This window comes from Marmota flaviventris, chromosome 15, assembly GCF_047511675.1.
Source record: "Marmota flaviventris isolate mMarFla1 chromosome 15, mMarFla1.hap1, whole genome shotgun sequence".
NCBI lineage: Eukaryota > Metazoa > Chordata > Mammalia > Rodentia > Sciuridae > Marmota > Marmota flaviventris.
Genome location: NC_092512.1, coordinates 62,123,946 through 62,141,601, shown reverse-complemented (window position 1 = coordinate 62,141,601; position 17,656 = coordinate 62,123,946). Strand labels below are relative to the sequence as shown.

Sequence of the window (17,656 nt, the reverse complement as noted above, 5' to 3'; positions counted from 1 at the left end):
AAATTTTGGATTCAGTAAAAAAAATGGGTCAAGTCAAGAGAATTTTCATTTTGGGGGTACTGGGGATTGAACCCAGGAGCACTCTACCATTGAACTACATTCTCAGCCCTAATTTTCAATTTTGAAAGAAGGTCTCACTAAATTGCCCAAGCTGGTCTGGAACTTTCAATCCTCCTGCCTCAGCCTCCTGAGTTGCTGGGATTACAGATGTGTGCCTCTATACTCAGCTACCTTTTATGGTAACAGTTAAAGAGAAGGAAATATTTATCAAGCATCACCCAGTATACACAGTCTCATTTAATTCTCATAACACCCTACAAAATAATTATTGCCTTATTTTATGGATGAAGATGTAAGACCTCAGAAATTAAATGACTTGATCAACTTTATACAATGAGGAAATAGTGGGGCAACTCCAAAATTCTATATTTTTATATAGTTTGGTGCTTGTAACACTTTTTAGTCATCACAATTATATTAGTTCAGAGTTTTAATCCCATTCTACTTTCTTTTTTTATTTTTATTTTTTTGTTGTTGTTGATGGACTTTTATTTTATTCATTTATTTATATGCGATGCTGAGACTTGAATCCAGTGAGTCACACATTCGAGGCAAGCGCTCTACCACTGAGCCACAACCACAGCCCCATCTCAATTCTACTTTCTATGAAGTGGTTTGTCTTCAACTTTTTATTATTGCTACAAGCTGGTTCAAATCATATTTAGAGAGGTGACATACACAGAAATAAACATAAAAAAGCTTCAGATTAATTATCAAGAAAGATATTATGACTGACTTTATTTCCAAAACTAAAAACTGAGATATGTAACCAGATAAATATATTCAAAACTTTTCAAACAGATCAGATTGAATGAAGTGATTCTCAGAAATTTCCAGTATGGCCAGGAGTGGCGGTGCATGCCTGTAATCCCAGCAGCTCAGGAGGCTGAGGCAGAAGGATGGCAAGTTCAAAGGCAGCCTCAGCAACAGTGAGGCCTTAAGCAACTCAGTGAGACCCTGTCTCTAAATAAAATACAAAATAGGACTGGGGATGTGGCTCAGTGGTCGAGTGCCCTGGGTTCAATCCCCCATACCAGAAAACAAAAATTTTTCCTGTGTGGCGTGCATGTATTATTTGGCATGAATATATTTGGGTGACTATTGGATAGCAAAATGAAACAAACAAAAACTCACCTGCATTTGCTGTTATTCAATTGCAAAAAAAGAAAATAGTTTGATTTTTTTCAATGAATGAAAAAATGGGGGTCATATCAATTTCTGGGGACTTATTCTACTATTCAATTTAAAAGCAATATTCAAAGGCTGTGGTTGTGGCTCAGTGTTAGAGCGCTTGCCTAGCATGCGTGAGGCACTGGGTTCGATCCTCAGCACCACGTAAAAATAAATAAAGGTATTGTGTCCATCTAAAACTTTAAATATTTTAAAAAACAAAAGGACAATATTCAAACCCCTATGCAGTAAGAAGTGTTTTAAGTAATATATTTTGAACTTGCAGTGAAAGAAAGGCTGCCTAATTACGTGATGAGCCCTCCCCCCAATCTTTTCAAGACCATTGTTCTGACTTAATTAACATGAACTAAAATTGTCTGAAAACAACAGGGCACATTCCCATTAGGATAAATTACTCAGACCTAGTCAAGGCAGCAAAGAATTCCCTGGAGTAAAATCTGTCACTGCTTTTCCACCTGCATATATCTATTGCTCAAAGGACCCTGCTATTGCTGGGAGCCTCCCTCTGGAAGGCACATCTGTTCAATATTGAATTTGCACCACTCTTGAGACAGTGGGTTATGGCTACAGGGAGAAGCAAACCCCTAAACCCCTAGGTGGTCAACAAAACCACGACCAGGGCTGGGACACATCCTTAGTAGCTCAGGTTGCTTGCAGAGCCTTTACTTTGTGTGAATATTTTATGATGGTGGAATGTGATGATCATTATTTGTGAAGACACGAATTGGTATGAATATACTTTGTATACAACCAGAGATATGAAAAATTGTGCTTATGTGTAATAAGAATTGTAATGCATTCCACTGTGATACAGAAGTTAAAAAGTGTTTTGTTGTTTGCCTTGGTGTAGGGAAAGATGTGATAGTTAATAGGAAATGCTATTTCCTTAGCAGGATTTAATAAACTGACCATAGTGGTTAAGAAGTTGGTCTTGCCAGGTGTGGTAGTGCACACCTATAATCCCAGTGGCTTGGGAGGCAGAGACAGGAGGATCCCAAGTTCAAAGTCAGCCTCAGCAACAGTGAGGCCATAAGCAATTCAGTGAGACCCTGTCTTGAAGTAAAATATAAAATAGGGGCTTGGGGATGTGGTGGTCGGTGGTCGAATGCCCCTGAGTTCAATCAAAAGAGGTTAATCTTTAGAGTCAATCCTACTCCAAAGTGGGAGTGATCTCCCACTACTTCCTTCATCTCAGCTTCAATTGCTATACAGTGACACACTCAGTGAGTGGTACCATCATGTAGGGTTGATGCTCAACAAACAAGTCTATTACTACCCACACGAGGTGAGACCATCTCTCTGCACATTAGAAAAGCTGAGTCCCACCCCCAACATCAGCCTTGGGATACCTTGTACCTTTATCTTTTTTTCAGCAGGCCTCTCTTATTTATTTATTTTTGCACTCTGTGTTACCCTGATCCTGGAAAGACAGAAAGACATGGGAAAAAGTAGTCCACTTTCTTTATCAGGAATGAAATCAGAATTAAAGCCAGAGCAACATAAATGTTTATTTTTTTAGGCTTTCTTCATTTGGCTATGATTTTTCTTCTGCAACTGGTAATGGCTGTGCCCTCTAATTCTGTTTGGTGCTAAACATACATTTATCGTGTGGTGGGGGAGGGGTAGGAACAAAAGGTTTAAAATGAATCCAAATAAATATCAAAGACTAATTCACATCTGAAGAAGTTCTGGCTTGGGTGAATATTAGGAAAATTTGTTCTGTGAAGAAATTCAACAGTTGACAGCCACAGACAGTACAATCAAGGACCCACAGCAAATAGCAGAGAGAAGATCTTCTTTTCTTTGATTATGAAACCTAGGACTTGGTCTGTCATCCCTGAGCTTCAGGGACTTGGATGGACGCTCTGGGGGCTTCTGTTGGATCTTCAGGCCCTCAGGCACTGTCACCCTGCAGCTCTCACTATTTGTAGGTAAGCTGATCAGCATTCTAGTCTCATGAACAATTGTGAAAGACCTTTCGGCAAAAGCCACAGTCAATATTCTGGTAAGTTCAGCAGATAGGCCAGTTCAATAGGATGACCAGTTGTTCCTATGACACACCTATAACAAAACCAGAAGGAGGGCATCCAAGTTCTTGGTTTTCACACTGCTCCATTCTCACACTGCTTCACTTGGATGGCTAGAGGTTTCCATGAAACTGCATGTGGCAATAAAGAGCATCTGAATCTGGGAAGGTTCTCCCACAAATGAGGCAGGAGCCACCGTCATCTTCCTTGTGAGAGCGCCGGACATGACTGTCATGGGCAGCATGGGAAGCGAAGGATTTCCCACAGTACTTGCACTTGAAGGGCTTCTCCCCAGAATGCTGCCTAATGTGTGTGCGGAGTATGCTGGAGGCAGTGAACTTCTGCAGAGAACAGAAAGCAGAAGGAAAAAAGCCAATTTCTGTGGGCTGGTCAACTTGTTAAGAAAGGCATAAATAAATCTACCCCCAGGAACCCCCCAACCCCCACCCCTTGTAAACCAGTGCTCCCCCGCTGAGCTACAACCCCCAGCCCTTCTTAAATTTCATTTTGAGACAAGATCTGCAAAATTGTCCAGGCTGATCCCGAACTTGTGATCCTCATGCCTCACTCAGCCTCCCAAGAAGCTGGGATTACAGATAGGCACGATAGTACCCAGCTCCTTGTTGCTAATATGGATGTCATTCCATTACCTCTCCAATGAACAAATATCTTAGATTCAAGGTGGCAGCAGAAGCCTTATCAAAAAGAACTAGACTGCTTTGTCATTCTGGCTAGTTTTGAGTAGCCCTGGCTATGATCACTGGGAACTCCAGTTAAAAATGCAGATTGCAGGCTGGGGTGTAGGTCAGTAGTTGAGTGATTCCTAGTATGCACAAAGGCCTGAGTTCAAACCCAAGCACCACAAAAGGATTTAAAAAAAAAATCCCCCCCAAAACTCAAAAGCAAAATTACCAAAAAAACCTCCCAAAACCCAATAAAACATTATCAATTCTACCCTAGAGAGCGTGACACCCAAAAAAACATGACACAAGACCCAGGAGCCAGCATTTAAATAAGACATCCTTCAAGACAAACTGCATTACCAAAGGACAGGTTAGTATAGGCTAATGTCTTTGCATAAGTCAGTGCCTTATTAGTTTTCCTTTTTTAATTTAAACTTTGAGATAACTATAGATTTATAGTCAATAGTAAATAAAAACATAGACCCTTTACCCAGTTTTCCTCAATGGTTATGTCTTACACCAAAACTATATTATAACATCACAATCAGGATGTTGACATTGACAGAGTCAAAACATTTTCTTCCCCAGGATACCCTCCCCCCACCATAGTGTTCTTTTGTGAGCACACCAAATTCCCTTCCATTCCCACTTTCTTTTTAAACCATGACAACCACTCATCTACTCTCTATTTCTATAACTTTGTCATTTCAAGAATGTTCTATCCATGGAATCGTATCATCGGTAACCTTCTAGGATTTGCTGAGGTTTACTGAGGTTGCTGTGCTCAAACAGTTCCTTCCTCTTTTATTGCTGAGCAGTATTCAGCACAAGTGTGATGCACCCGTCTGTTTCATGACACTGATAGAAGCGTAGTCTACCAGTGCTCTCCAACAGGACTTTGCAATGGCGGCCATGCTCTTTCAGTACCTGTGCTATCCAACGTGGCTGTTGCTAGCCATGTATGGCCACTGAGTTTAAAATGTGCCAAGTGCAACCTAAGAACAGAATTTTCAATTTATTTCATTTTTATGAATTCAAATAGCCACATACGGCGATGGGTACACATTGGACAGTATAGATGCTTATTATCAAAACAGAAGGAGGTTATTTTGTTATATTTTTCCTAAAGCATGAACAAATTATCTCTATTCCAGCAATCTCTCACTTCTAATCCCTCTCCATTTTTGTCTTCTTTTTCTCCCCATCCCTGTTTTTATAACTCTATATTCTGTGTAACATAGATTAGAAGTCGCCCACCATGTCTCTCTAGAAAGCTACATCAGCAGCATTCCCCCAATTAAGTCTTCATACATTTAAGTAGTAATAATAGTAGATAACATTTCAATAGTGGTTACCATATGTCAAGCACTATTAAGTGAGTTTTACACATTTAACCTAAAAACTCTGTGAAGACTATTTTCTCCCATTTTACCAATGAGGAAACTAAACCATGGAGAAGTTAATGAATTTTCACAAGGTTACACAAGGTTACAACCAAGTCCAAGTCCATCATGCTATGCTCTTTGAACCTTGGCCAAGTCCATGCTCTTAAATTCTTTTTTTTTTGGGGGGGGGGTGGGTATGGGGATTGAATTCAGGGGTACTGACCACTGGGCGACATCCCCAGCCCTATTTTGTATTGTATTTAGAGACAGGGTCTCACTGAGTTGTTTGGCACCTCGCTTTTGCTGAGGCTGGCTTTGAACTTGTGATCCTCCTGCCCTGGCCTCCCGAGCCGCTGGGATCACAGGCGTGCGCCACTGCACCCAGTCATGCTCTTAAACTCTGTCTCTGTGATCATCAGATCTCTATAATTATAATTTAGGGTATAGTTTATTACACATGCTCCAAATGCCAGCTTGGTAATAGGAGGTCATGTCTGACCATCTTTAGCCTCTTTAGACCATCTGGAACATATTTGTGGGATGCAAATGGGGATTGGGCTGGTTAATTGGACTAATATTTACCAAAAACACATTATAAACTAGGCTTTACACTCCCATTCTTACCCATGGATTACCATGCAGGATGCTAGATATACCACTCTGAAGGAGGTTCCGCTTACCTTTGTACAATACACACACTGGTAGGGTCTGTCTCCAGAGTGAACTCGCATGTGCTTGTTCAAGCTGGAGGACTGAGAGAAACATTTCCCACATGTAGAACACTAGGTGAGAAAGAAAAACAGAGTTGAAGCCCTGTCTTCCTCTAACAAGTCTATCCTGACATTTTGTCTACTGGTGGCTGAAAGAACTCTTATGTTTATTGTGTGTGTGTGTGTGTGTCTATAAGCAGTGGATCGATTGTACTCCCTAAGCTAAGGGTTCACTGAAGAGGTAGAAAGACATCTGGGGTAAGCTGAAGAGTCAGGCAGCGTGGGCTTTGGTCTAGATTCTTCCCAGTTCTATTAACACTAATGCTGTGATTTTAGGTATTTCATCCAGCACCTTTGGGTGTCAGAAGCTTCGCATGAGTCAGGTATGATGATGCATGCCTATAATCCTAAGCAATTCAGGAGGCTGAGACAGGAGGACTGCAAGTATCAGGCCAGCCTCAGCAATTTAGTGAGACATTAAGCAACTTCAGTGAGACTGTCCCAAACTAAAAAATAAAGAAAAAGGGCTGGGGATGCAGCTCTGTGGTAAATTGCCCCTTGGTTAAATCCCCAGTACCAAAAAAAGAAGTAGCTGTGTGACCAAGTCAGTAAACTTTGAATCTTTGTTTTCTGTTCTTCCTCATGGGCAAAATATCTATCTGCCTTCCTCACAGGGCCATGAGTGAACCCACAAGCACTGTGTGATTAATTCAAGTATTTATGCAGTACTTATTATGTGCCTAACACTCTGCTAGAAGTAACAGGCTAAAAATCTGGTAGGGGTGTCGGTGAATATATAAACTGCAATGGCAATGCAGGGAGACAGGTGATCTGAGGCATGTAATACCTACAAAAAAGGCTAGTTTTGGGGGGTCCAAAGTGCATACTCACTTCAGTTACACACTGTGAAAGAAATTACTAAAGGCACAGCCACCAAAAAGGTTGCCAGGGGGTTGGGGATGTACTGTACAAGGTCCTGGGTTCCATCCCCAGCACCACAAAGAAATATGAAAAATGGAAAGACAAAAACAACAAATGTTTGAGTAGATATGCTTACTCTGATTCTAACATTACACAATGTCAACACACACACACACACACATCACATAATTCTCTCATACAAATGGACAACTTTTATGTATCAATTTAACAGATCAATGAATAAAAACAAAATTCTATATCTAGCCAATATTTTAATTTAATATGAAAATAAAATATCCTTAGCCATAGAAAAAAATTTCAACATGTAAACGGGGAATGGCAGCGCACACCTGTAATCCTAGCTGTTCAGGGGGCCGAGGCAGGAGGATTGCAAGTTCAAAACTAGCCTCAGCAACTTAGTGAGGCCCTAAGCAATTCCCTGAGACCCTGTTTCTAAATAAAATATTAAAAAGGGATGGGGATATGGCTTAATGGTTAAGCATTCCCCTGAGCTACTCCTCAGCCCAGCTTGGCTAATTTCACCATGTATTCTTTTTTTTTTTTAAACGATTTTTTAAAAAATATCTTTATTTTGTTTATTTTTACGTGGTGCTGAGGATCGAACCCAGGGCCTCACATGTGCTAGGCTAGCGCTCTACCGCTGAGCCACAATCCCAGCCCCTCACCAGGTATTCTTATAAGCAATTATTTGGTGGGGACTATGGTGCAACCCAAAATCCCAGGGATAACAGGAAGATCCCAAATTCAAGGCCATCTGGTTAACTTAGTGGGGCTGTGTAAGGGCTAGAGATATAGCTCAGTGGTAAAGCACTTCTGGGTACAATCCCAATTATCAACCCCCCCCCCCCCAAAAAAAAACCTGATAAATCACAGGCAAATAGAAATAATATATTTTGGGGCTGGGGATGTGGCTCAAGTGATAGCACACTCGCTTGGCATGTGCGCAGCCCGGGTTCGATTCTCAGCACCACGTACAAACAAAGATGTTGTGTCCGCTGAAAACTAAAAAAATAAATATTAAAAAATTATCTCTCTAAAAAAAATAAAATAAAGAGCAGAAAAGACTCCACTCACCCCAAGGAAAAGGAAACCTGAAAGGTAGAATTCATAGAAGGGGGAGGTCTTCTCCCCTTTATAAAAAAAAAAAAAGAAAGAAATAATATATTTTTAAAATTTAAACTTTATTAATAATGAAGATGCAAACTAAAGCCCTTTCCCATCTATCAAAAAAGGATAGTTTTATTGGCAGGAGCAGTTGCTGCTTACTGCATAAGCCCAGGTGGCTGGACCATAAATGGATACCTTCTCTGGGAAGCAATCTGGCACCCAACCTAAGGTGTATATCTGTCTACCTCCTTCAGAGAGCTCCCTGCCAGGCAGTGCCCTTCCAATCAACCCCCAGGAGGCCCTCCACTGGTGTCCAGGAGTGTGGGGAGTGTGAAAGCAGAGTGCAGTGACAGGGCCTGCAGCTCATTCACCCCACCCCACCCCACTCACCTTGTGAGGCCGGTGCTTCTCATGAACGTGAAGGATGTGGATTCGCAGCCGGTCCCGCTTCTCAAAAGATCGATTGCAGAAGGAACAGGGAAATTTCCTATCACCCTTGTCCACACAGGGGGTATACTTGAGGTGCTTATCTCTGTAGTATTTGTAGGTAAACACTTTCCCACATCTTTCGCATCTGTAACCTTCTTCAGATTCTGTCAAACACAAGGATAAGTGCCAGTGGGTTTGTTGGCTACCTTGCCCTTCCTACTCCTCCAAAGGATTTTAAAACTGTAAACAGATGTTTTCATCCTTACTCTATGTGTGAATATTCAAGATCTGGAGTCTCCCCACAAAGTTTAAACAAATTCAAAAATAATAGTGTAATAAACTCTCTTACCAGGCACAGTGGTGCCTACCTATAATCCCACTGGCTCAGGAGGCTGAGGTAGGAGGATCATCAGTTCAAATCCAGCCTCAGCAACTTATCAAGGCCCTGAGCAACTTAGTGAGAACTTGTCTCTAAATAAAAAATAAAAAGGGCTGAGGATGTGGCTCAGTGATCGAGAATCCCTGAGTTCAATCCCTGGTACCAAAAAAAAAAAAGTATAATAAACTCTCAACCAATTTGACAATGACCAACTTATAGCCAATTTTAGTTTTGTTTGTGTCATTTCTCTTCATAATGATTAGAGTTCTAATACATCATTTGGTTCATAAATAACTCAAACTGTTATTTTTAGAAGGTAAAGACTTTTTAAAAAGTACAATCATAGTTGTGGTGGTGTATGCCTGTAATTCTAGTGACTCAGGAAGTTGAGGTAGTAGGATCACAAGTTTAAGGCTAGCCTCAGCAATTTAGAGAGGCCCTAACTAACTTAGCGAGACTTTGTCTCAAAATAGCGCACTCGCCCAGGTTCGATCCTCAGCACCACATACAAACAAAGATGTTGTGTCCGCCGATAACTAAAAAATAAATATTAAAAAAAATTCTCTTTCTCTCTAAAAAAAAAAAAAAGAAAGAAATACACATATGTTATTTACAGTTCGACTAACTTAGGATTCAAAGTCTACATAGTCTATACAACAGCATGGTTTAATGTTTCTTAAATGTCTTCATCTGCAGATCTCTTGCTCTTTGCTTCCCTGAAACATTTTAATTGAAGAAATCCTCCCTCCAGCCTAATTTAAGAGTGGTTCAGTTCTGTACTCCTTCTTGCCTGGCCTTGTCACAGGTAATATATGGAGGAATGTGTAGTGCGTAAGGCATTCTGAACAGCCATTACCCACCACTGGCTTTCCCAGGCTGTTCCCTCTTTAGTTTATAACTCATTTGCCTGAACTTTCCAGGGAGACTCCAGATCTAGAATATTCACACAGAGTAGGGTGAAAGCTACTTAATACAGAGTGACTGTGATGTCTGATTGAATTCTAACCATGTGATACCAAGTTACCATGTGGCAGGCAAATCTGAGAAAGGTAAATCTGTTTTTGTTAGTGGAGGAGAGGCAGGTTAGGGAGAAGAGAGAGGAAAGGAAGTCTGAGGTCCTGGGGTTCTATGTGTTGGGGGCAGGGGACAGAACAGGGGCCACTTACAAAAATACCCCTGCTGAGGACACTCTGGAATCCAGAGGATAAAGTGGCTTTGACTATGAAATGCACCATGGAGACCTCATTGTCTGCTCCCAAGGAGGGAGAAGAGCCTACAGTGAGACTATGCAAGGATCTGCAGATAGAAATCATTTAACATCAGGACAGCAGGGAAGCTGTCCACCAGGGGCTTTGTTAATTGGCAACTACGTCTCAGGCATCCTCAACAACAGGTGACTAAGGAAATAAATCATTCATTAAGTAAATAACCAGGAAGGCAACAGCCAACCCAGGAAGAACCATCATCCTGCCTGTCACTTTCATGGAGGAGCTTAATATTCTCAGAATCCCCCTGCTGAAGGGCTAGAATTTTCATTGCTCAGAAATACCTGCCTTTCCTGGAGTAAAAGAGAGGTTCTTCAAACTAGGTCTGGTCAGTGATTCTACAAATCAAAACATTTTACAAAGAACACCAAAATTTTAAAAAAAAAAAAAAAGGTCGAATACTGATTTCTCATAAGAATAACTAGTTAGGAAGAAATAAAACAGTGATCCTTACTGAGCCTCAGTTAACTCCATTTCCTGATCAGTTCTTTGGAACTGTACCTTAACCTGATTTTATTGTGTTTCTTTCATTTTTCTTCCTCCTAATGCAATCAACCATTCCATTTAAGCCAAGGGGTTTCCCAACACTGATATTGATACTTTCTGCCCAAACAGTTTATATTGTTTAGTAATGATTAAGAGTTGTCTTCAAGATGGTATATTTCATGTTGTGTTCTTACCATAACAAAAAAGATTTTTTTCATGTCCCACACCTCCACCAACACACACACACACTCAAATAACTTACCCACATAGGGTCCTGACACTTCCCTCCCCACTCAAGATCTTATTCTCACTCAAGACAAGTCCTCACCAAAAAGCCTTTGAGACAGACAGACAGACACACACACACACACACACACACACACACACACACTTCTTTTGACAGAGTACCACAGAGGAATCTTTGGGGGTTTTTTGTGCTAGGGATTGAACTCAGGGGGCACTTTACCACTGAGCTACATCCCAGCCCATTTTCTTTTATTTTCAGACAGGGTTCCACTAAATTGCAAGGCTGGCCTCAAACTTGGGATCCTCCTGCCTTAGCCTCCCCAGTTGAGTCATTGGGATTACAGGTGTGCACCTGTAATCTTTTTCTTTCTTATGTCAAAATAAATTAATATTGGGCTGGGGTGGTAGCTCACAGGTAAATCACTTGCCTGGCATGGGAGAGGACCTGGGTTCAAAATCATATTAATGGAAAACATCTATAATGAATTCATCTACAAGTCTTCCCAACAAATTAAGTTGTATAAAAGTTCCCTTCCAAACAATGTTTATATTACAGGTCATCTAATAATGCTGTAAACATAGTTTGGTTCAGAACTGGAACATGGGTCACCCACTGTATGTTATTTTTTTCCTCCACCATAAGTCTTTACCCTGTTGCTTGTTATAATTGTGACCTCAGACAACTGCATACTGCTATGGTAACAATATATTATGGTTTACCTAATGACAATTCTACTGTTCAGCAATTAGGCTGTCTTCATTTCTCATTAATATGGATGATGCTGTAGTAAAAATCCTCAAGGACAAAGCTTTTTTTTCCTTTTCGACAATTTATTGGTTTTTTTTGGGGGGGAGGGGTGGTACTAGGGATTGAACCCAAGGGCACAATATCACTGAGCTACATCCCCAGCCCTTTTTATTTTGAGACAGGATTTTGCTAAGTTGCTTAGGTTCTCTCTAAGTTGTGGAGGCTGGCTTTGAACTTGCCAGCCTTAGCCCCCAAAGCTGCTGTGTTTACAGGTGTGTACCACCATACCCAGCTAATAGTTCAGTTTAAAAAAAATAATTTCTCAAAAGGATGATGATTATATTTTGTAAGTTAATTAGCATTCTTCTCTTTTCTTCTTTTCCCCCCATGGCACTAGGGATTGAACCCCGGGCCTCACACATGACAGGCAAGCGTTCAACCTCTGAGCTACATTACATCCCCAACCTATTTTAAAAATTTACATTTTTTGTTTTGACACAGGGTCTTGCTAACTTTCAATCCTTCTGCCTCAGCCTCCTGAGTATCTGGGATTACAGGCCAGTGCCAAGGCATCCAGCAAATCACATGTTCTTTAGTCTGTGATTTAGTACATTTATTATACCATAATGATATTATATTATTATATTATGATACTATATTATTACACATAATAATCTAATTAGTCTTGTGCCACATAGTAGATTAGTAGTTCCCAAACATTTGTATGTGTAAGGAAAAACACAAAATCAATTAAAAATGCAAATTCCAGGCCTAGGATGTAGGCCAATAATAGAGCACTTGGTTCATGTGAGAATCTGGGTTCTTATCCCCAGCCTAGGATGGGGGTGGGAAATGGATTTCAGAGGCTCACTCCCAGTGTTGGTGGTCCCCAACTTCTTGCTACTCTAATGTGATTCAAGGACCATCAGCAGCAGCAGCATCCCCATAGAAATACAGAGTTTTGGGCTAGGGATACAGGGTAGAGTGCTTACCAGCCATGTGCCAGGCCCTGGGTTCCCAATCCCCAGCACTACAAAACACACACGCACACAAACACGTATGTTCAGTGGGCTCCAACCCTGAATGAGAACTGACAAATTTACAAGATCCCCAGGTGGTTCAAGTTTGAGAACTAAAGCCTAGCTCAATGTTTCTCCAACTTGCCTGCGACACACGGTAAATACATTTCATACTTGACAACAACATGGATGTATCCCTTTGAAACAAAAACTTCACAAAGCAATGCTTATTTCTTAAGTGATTCCCATCAATATTCTCTTCTAATTTGTTCCTATTCTTTTTCCTTTAATGCTGGCCTTGATCACTAAATTGATTTCCTACCCCACTAAGGTACTGCATCCCACCATTTAAAAAACACTGCTCTAAGCACTTTTTCTTTATCAGGATTGTTATCAGGGCAGAGATTAAACCCAACTCACCTAAGGCAAAAGTGGCATCCATTTACTTCACTTTTTTATTCTCAGGAAGGGGAGAAGGGGTGGGGAAAAAAAAGATGTCCTGGGAATGGAAGTAGCTTGGGAAAGAAGAAACAATTTCTTCCAGCTGGGTGATGACCCCCTTAGAGACATCTGCAATTTAGCCTTATGCATCACACCTGGGATGGAGAAGCTCTGCAAAGAAGGTTTAGGAAAAGAGCCCAGTTCTTCCACCAGAAGGTCCAGATGGGTGCTCACCTTCAGAAGGATTAGATAGCGACTTGCCCTGCTCAGTGACCTGAAGGCTCACAGGAATATCCAGAAATTTCTCATAGCAGTCTCCATACCACACAAGGAGCTCTTGGTTCTGGTAGATCTCCTTGCAGCTCTCATAAAATATCTGCCCTTGACACTGTATGACAACCAGGTTCTGCTCCTTCGGAAATCGGGCACAGTTGACATAGGTCATCCAATTCCCTGTACCTTTTCCATCTATAAAGTGGCTCAAATTACCACCTTCAAAGACCTAAATGAAATAAGACATGAAGTTTGTATTTGTACTTTTTTTCTTTTTCTGCATAATCTATAAAATAAATGTAGTAAAAATTAATAATCAGGCCTAGGGGCATAGCTCAGTGGTAGAACACTTCCTCATGTGTATGAGGCCCTGTGTTCAATCTCCAGTGCTGCAAAGAATTGTGTTTATTACATGTATATAGTTTTCTAGGCAAACAAAAAAACATCAAAGGCTGGGCATAGCAATATGAGCCTGTAGTCCCAGCTAACTGGGAGGCTAAGGCAGAAGGATCACTGGAGTTCAAGGCCAGCCTGAGTATCATAACAAGAACCTATCTCAATGGTATTAACAATAATCCAAATCTTACACTGGAGTCTACCAAATATACTTCTGTATATCAGGGTTGGGTCTTGTTTTTGTGGTTCTAGGGACAATATCCAGGACCTTACACGTGATAGCAAGCACTCTACTACTGAGCTACATTCACATCCCTTTTTATTTTGAGATAAATTCTCACTCAGTTGCCCAGGTTGGCCTCAAACCTGTGATTCTCCTACCTTGGCCTCCCAATTAACTGGGATTACAGGTGTGAACCACCATGCCTAGCTACTTCAGATTTCTGTATCATTAAAAGAAATTTATATAAATCTGTGTAAGCCTAAGTAAATTTATTAGCTTAAGAACATCTCCATAGGGGACGTACTTTTAAAAGATCCATACTTTCATTCTTCTTTCTTTTTTCCCCCCAGTATTGGGGATCCAACCCAACTGAATCCCCAACACTCTTGTCTGTGCTAGGCAAGTACTCTACTACTGACTAATCTAACTCCTAATCCTATCACTTTTGTTTTTGTTTTGGATACTGACGATTGAACCCAAGGCACTTTACCACTGAGCTACATCCCCAGCCCTTTTTATTTATTCATTTTTAAAAATATTTTTTAGCTGTCAATGGACCTTTATTTTATTTACTTACATGTGGTGCTGGGAATCAAACTAAGTGCCTCACACATGCTAAGCAAGTACTCTACCACTGAGCCACCACCCCAGATCCCCGGCCCTTTTTATTTTTTGAGATACAGTCTCAAAATCAGTTGTCAAGGCTGGTCTTGAACTTTTGATTGTCCTGCCTCAGCCTCCCAGAGTCACTGGGATCCTATGCATATGCCACCACACCCAGTCCTATGGCTTTGTTGATTCCCAAATTTTGTAAGCCTATGTTAATTTCGTGAAGAGGGAAGGTAAACATTTAACCCCACCACTTAAAAACAGATTGATTTCTATCTAGTTTTCAACAATATGGATGGAGCCGTAATTGAATTCTTTTTCCACTGCTAGCACAGCAAGTTCACTTTTTTTTTTTTTTGTGGAACATGGACACAATACCTTTGTTTTACTAATTTACTTATTTTATGTGGTGCTGAGGATGGAACCCAGTGCCTCACATGTGCAAGGCAAGCACTACTCTACCACTGAGCCCGAGCCCCAGCCCCATGAAAGTGTTTTGAACATTTTAAGATACTTAGTAGTTCTTATAAATGGTTTTCTCCTGCATATTAACAAAGTGCAGTGTCACCAGCACGCCCCATATACTGTCACTAGCTTGAAGAGTATCAATTCATAAACCCTCTGCTAATTTTATAGGTAAACAATATCAAAGTCTAAAATCCACTTTTATTGCCTTCAGCATAATTTAAGCACCCTACAATATTTAAAGCATTTAGTCTTTCTACAAATATAACAGAACATATTAATTCTTTAAATAAAAATTTACATGTATATTCAATGGCTAATCTTCACAGATTAAAATGATCTGGGACATCAAACAATTCATGCAGAGATGCCTCTGATGAAGTGAGCAGCTGCTGTCCCTTCTCCCTATGACTATTGCAGAGGCAAAGGACAAGGTTTCTCCCTCCAAGTCTCTCTCCCCACTTAAAGCAGACACACCAGAAGATATTTACCTCCCACATCAGAGAATTGTCTCTGTGGGTCTTGAGTTCACTGGCATTGACCACTTTACCTTCAAAGGGCCCAAACCTGATTCCTTTGGCAATAAAGCTACTGCAGAACACACCAAAATGTGGAATTTCACCAAACATCATCTGCATGATGCAGAGACCTAGGAGAAACCCAAGGCAGGAAAAAAATGAATAAGGAAAGTGATCCATATTAGTTGAGAGAAAGAAATCCAAGCAAGGACTGCTTCCCACCTTCTGGAAGCTGAAGGGAGTCTTTATCCAGAACTTGAGGAATATGATCAGACCCTAGGAAAAAGGGAGGGTTAAAAATTTTTTTCAATTAAAAATATATTGAAAATGCTTTTATAATTTCCCTCCTTACTCTTTAGAGGAAATCATCACTGAGTTTGATGTTTATCTATTCTTTATTATTTTTTCCTGCTTCTTTACCATGAGCTTTTCATACATAATCTCTCATCTGAGACCCAAAGCAATCCTCCATGGAAGTAATTAATTCCATTTTGCGAACTTGAGACTCAGAGATAATTCTTTTTTTGTGGTGCTGGGAATTGAACCCAGGACCTTGTGCATGCAAGGCAAGCACTCTACCAACTGAGCTATATCCCCAGCCTTGGAGACAATTCTCTCTCTCTCTCTCTCTCTCTCTCTCTCTCTTTTTTTTTTTAATTCTTTTTCTTTTCTTTTTTTTTTTTTTTTATGCTGATGAACCTTTATTTCACTCATTTATTTATATGCAGTGCTGAGAATCGAACCCAGCCTCACACTAGCTAGGTAAGTGCTCTACCACTGAGCCGCAACCCCAGCCCGGAGATAATTCTTAATTAAGGTCAAGGTAGATCGCTAGACTGGCACCAAGTCTGCAGAACTTGAGGCTGCAGTATAGAAACTTGCACGCCCCCAAGGCTTCTGCATGAACCATTTCTTTCCTGGTCCTCAGCTTTTACTAAAACCAATCTTAGGGATTATGCAGTTAAGTAGAGCCTAACACCCCCCACTCCGCTGACTCTCAACCTATTGGCTCCCACCCTGTTCCCATACAGTCCAACTCCTGATGGTGTGAACTCCCTTTACCAGAACTGTCTGCGGGGACGAGTAAGCCGGAAATCGCATAGTGGAAGCGGGCTGGCTGTTCCAGGCTGGGAGTAACCCCATAAAGAACGAAGTGCAGGTCCTCCTTCGTGAAGTGGAAACAAGGAGGAGGTGATTTCCCTTCTGGGTCTAGCTGTTTGGGACCATCCTCAAATCTCTTGCTGGGGGACCGAGATGCTAACTGGGAGGTCTTTTGCCCCTCCGATGACAAGGAGGCCTCCTTAGGAAGCGGCGGAATTGAAGTATCAGGTCCACAACCCTGGCCACTGTCGCTGCGGCCACCAACGGGGACCAAATCTTCGTTGCTGGCACTGGAGTACTCATGGCTACTCGGAAAGTGTGGCACCTCCCTGGGGAGGTGAGGAATTGGGTACCACAGTGACATCTTGCTGTACCAAGTCAGATCATAGAGTGGCTCCCTCTGTAGAGCCAGATCCGAGGTCAACAAGGGAGGTGCCATCGGGAAGGGGAAAGGAGTCAACCCCTGGGACGCAGACACCGCTGCCTCCAGACGCCCTAGTGGCTGGAAATCCTCCTCGGTGCTGGACAAGGCACTCCTGTAGTGCCCATAGGCAGAAAAAGGCGGGTAGTAGGCAGCCAGTTGTTGGGGGGTGCTCTGGAACCTCTCGAGTGGGTAGCACACCTTGTCTTGGAGCTCGGCTTCACCTGGTGCCCACAGAGCCATTGCGGGCAACGCTGTGCGAGTCCGCGGGAAAGCAAACGCGTCCCTGGCGGTGCTCCTGCCCGCCTGGTTTCTTCCACCCAAGTCTACCCCAGATCGCAGTTAACTGGATAAACTTCCCAATTCGATCCCGCCAGACCTATCAAATAAAAACAAATACAAAAATCACCAAACGAAAATTGGCCGGGATCCCGCCCGACTCCAGGTTTTTGGATACTATCGTCTTCGCGTTTCCTCTCCAAACGCACCTGGACCAAGCACTGTTGGATTCCAACACCCCTCTCTGCATTCG

The 17,656-nt window shown here is 41.6% G+C and overlaps 1 protein-coding gene across 1 annotated transcript; it reads right to left on the bottom strand.

Moving 5' to 3' along the window:
• Positions 1-3,391: 3,391 nt before the first annotated feature.
• Positions 3,392-17,367, bottom strand: Prdm14 (PR/SET domain 14). Its single transcript, XM_027946604.2, has 7 exons — positions 16,665-17,367; positions 15,825-15,878; positions 15,576-15,733; positions 13,353-13,620; positions 8,496-8,698; positions 6,027-6,128; positions 3,392-3,619 (listed from the first exon to the last, which is right to left on the bottom strand). The coding sequence occupies exons 1-7, from the start codon at positions 17,365-17,367 to the stop codon at positions 3,392-3,394; spliced, it is 1,716 nt and encodes a 571-aa protein (XP_027802405.2).
• Between the last annotated feature and the right edge of the window lie 289 nt (positions 17,368-17,656).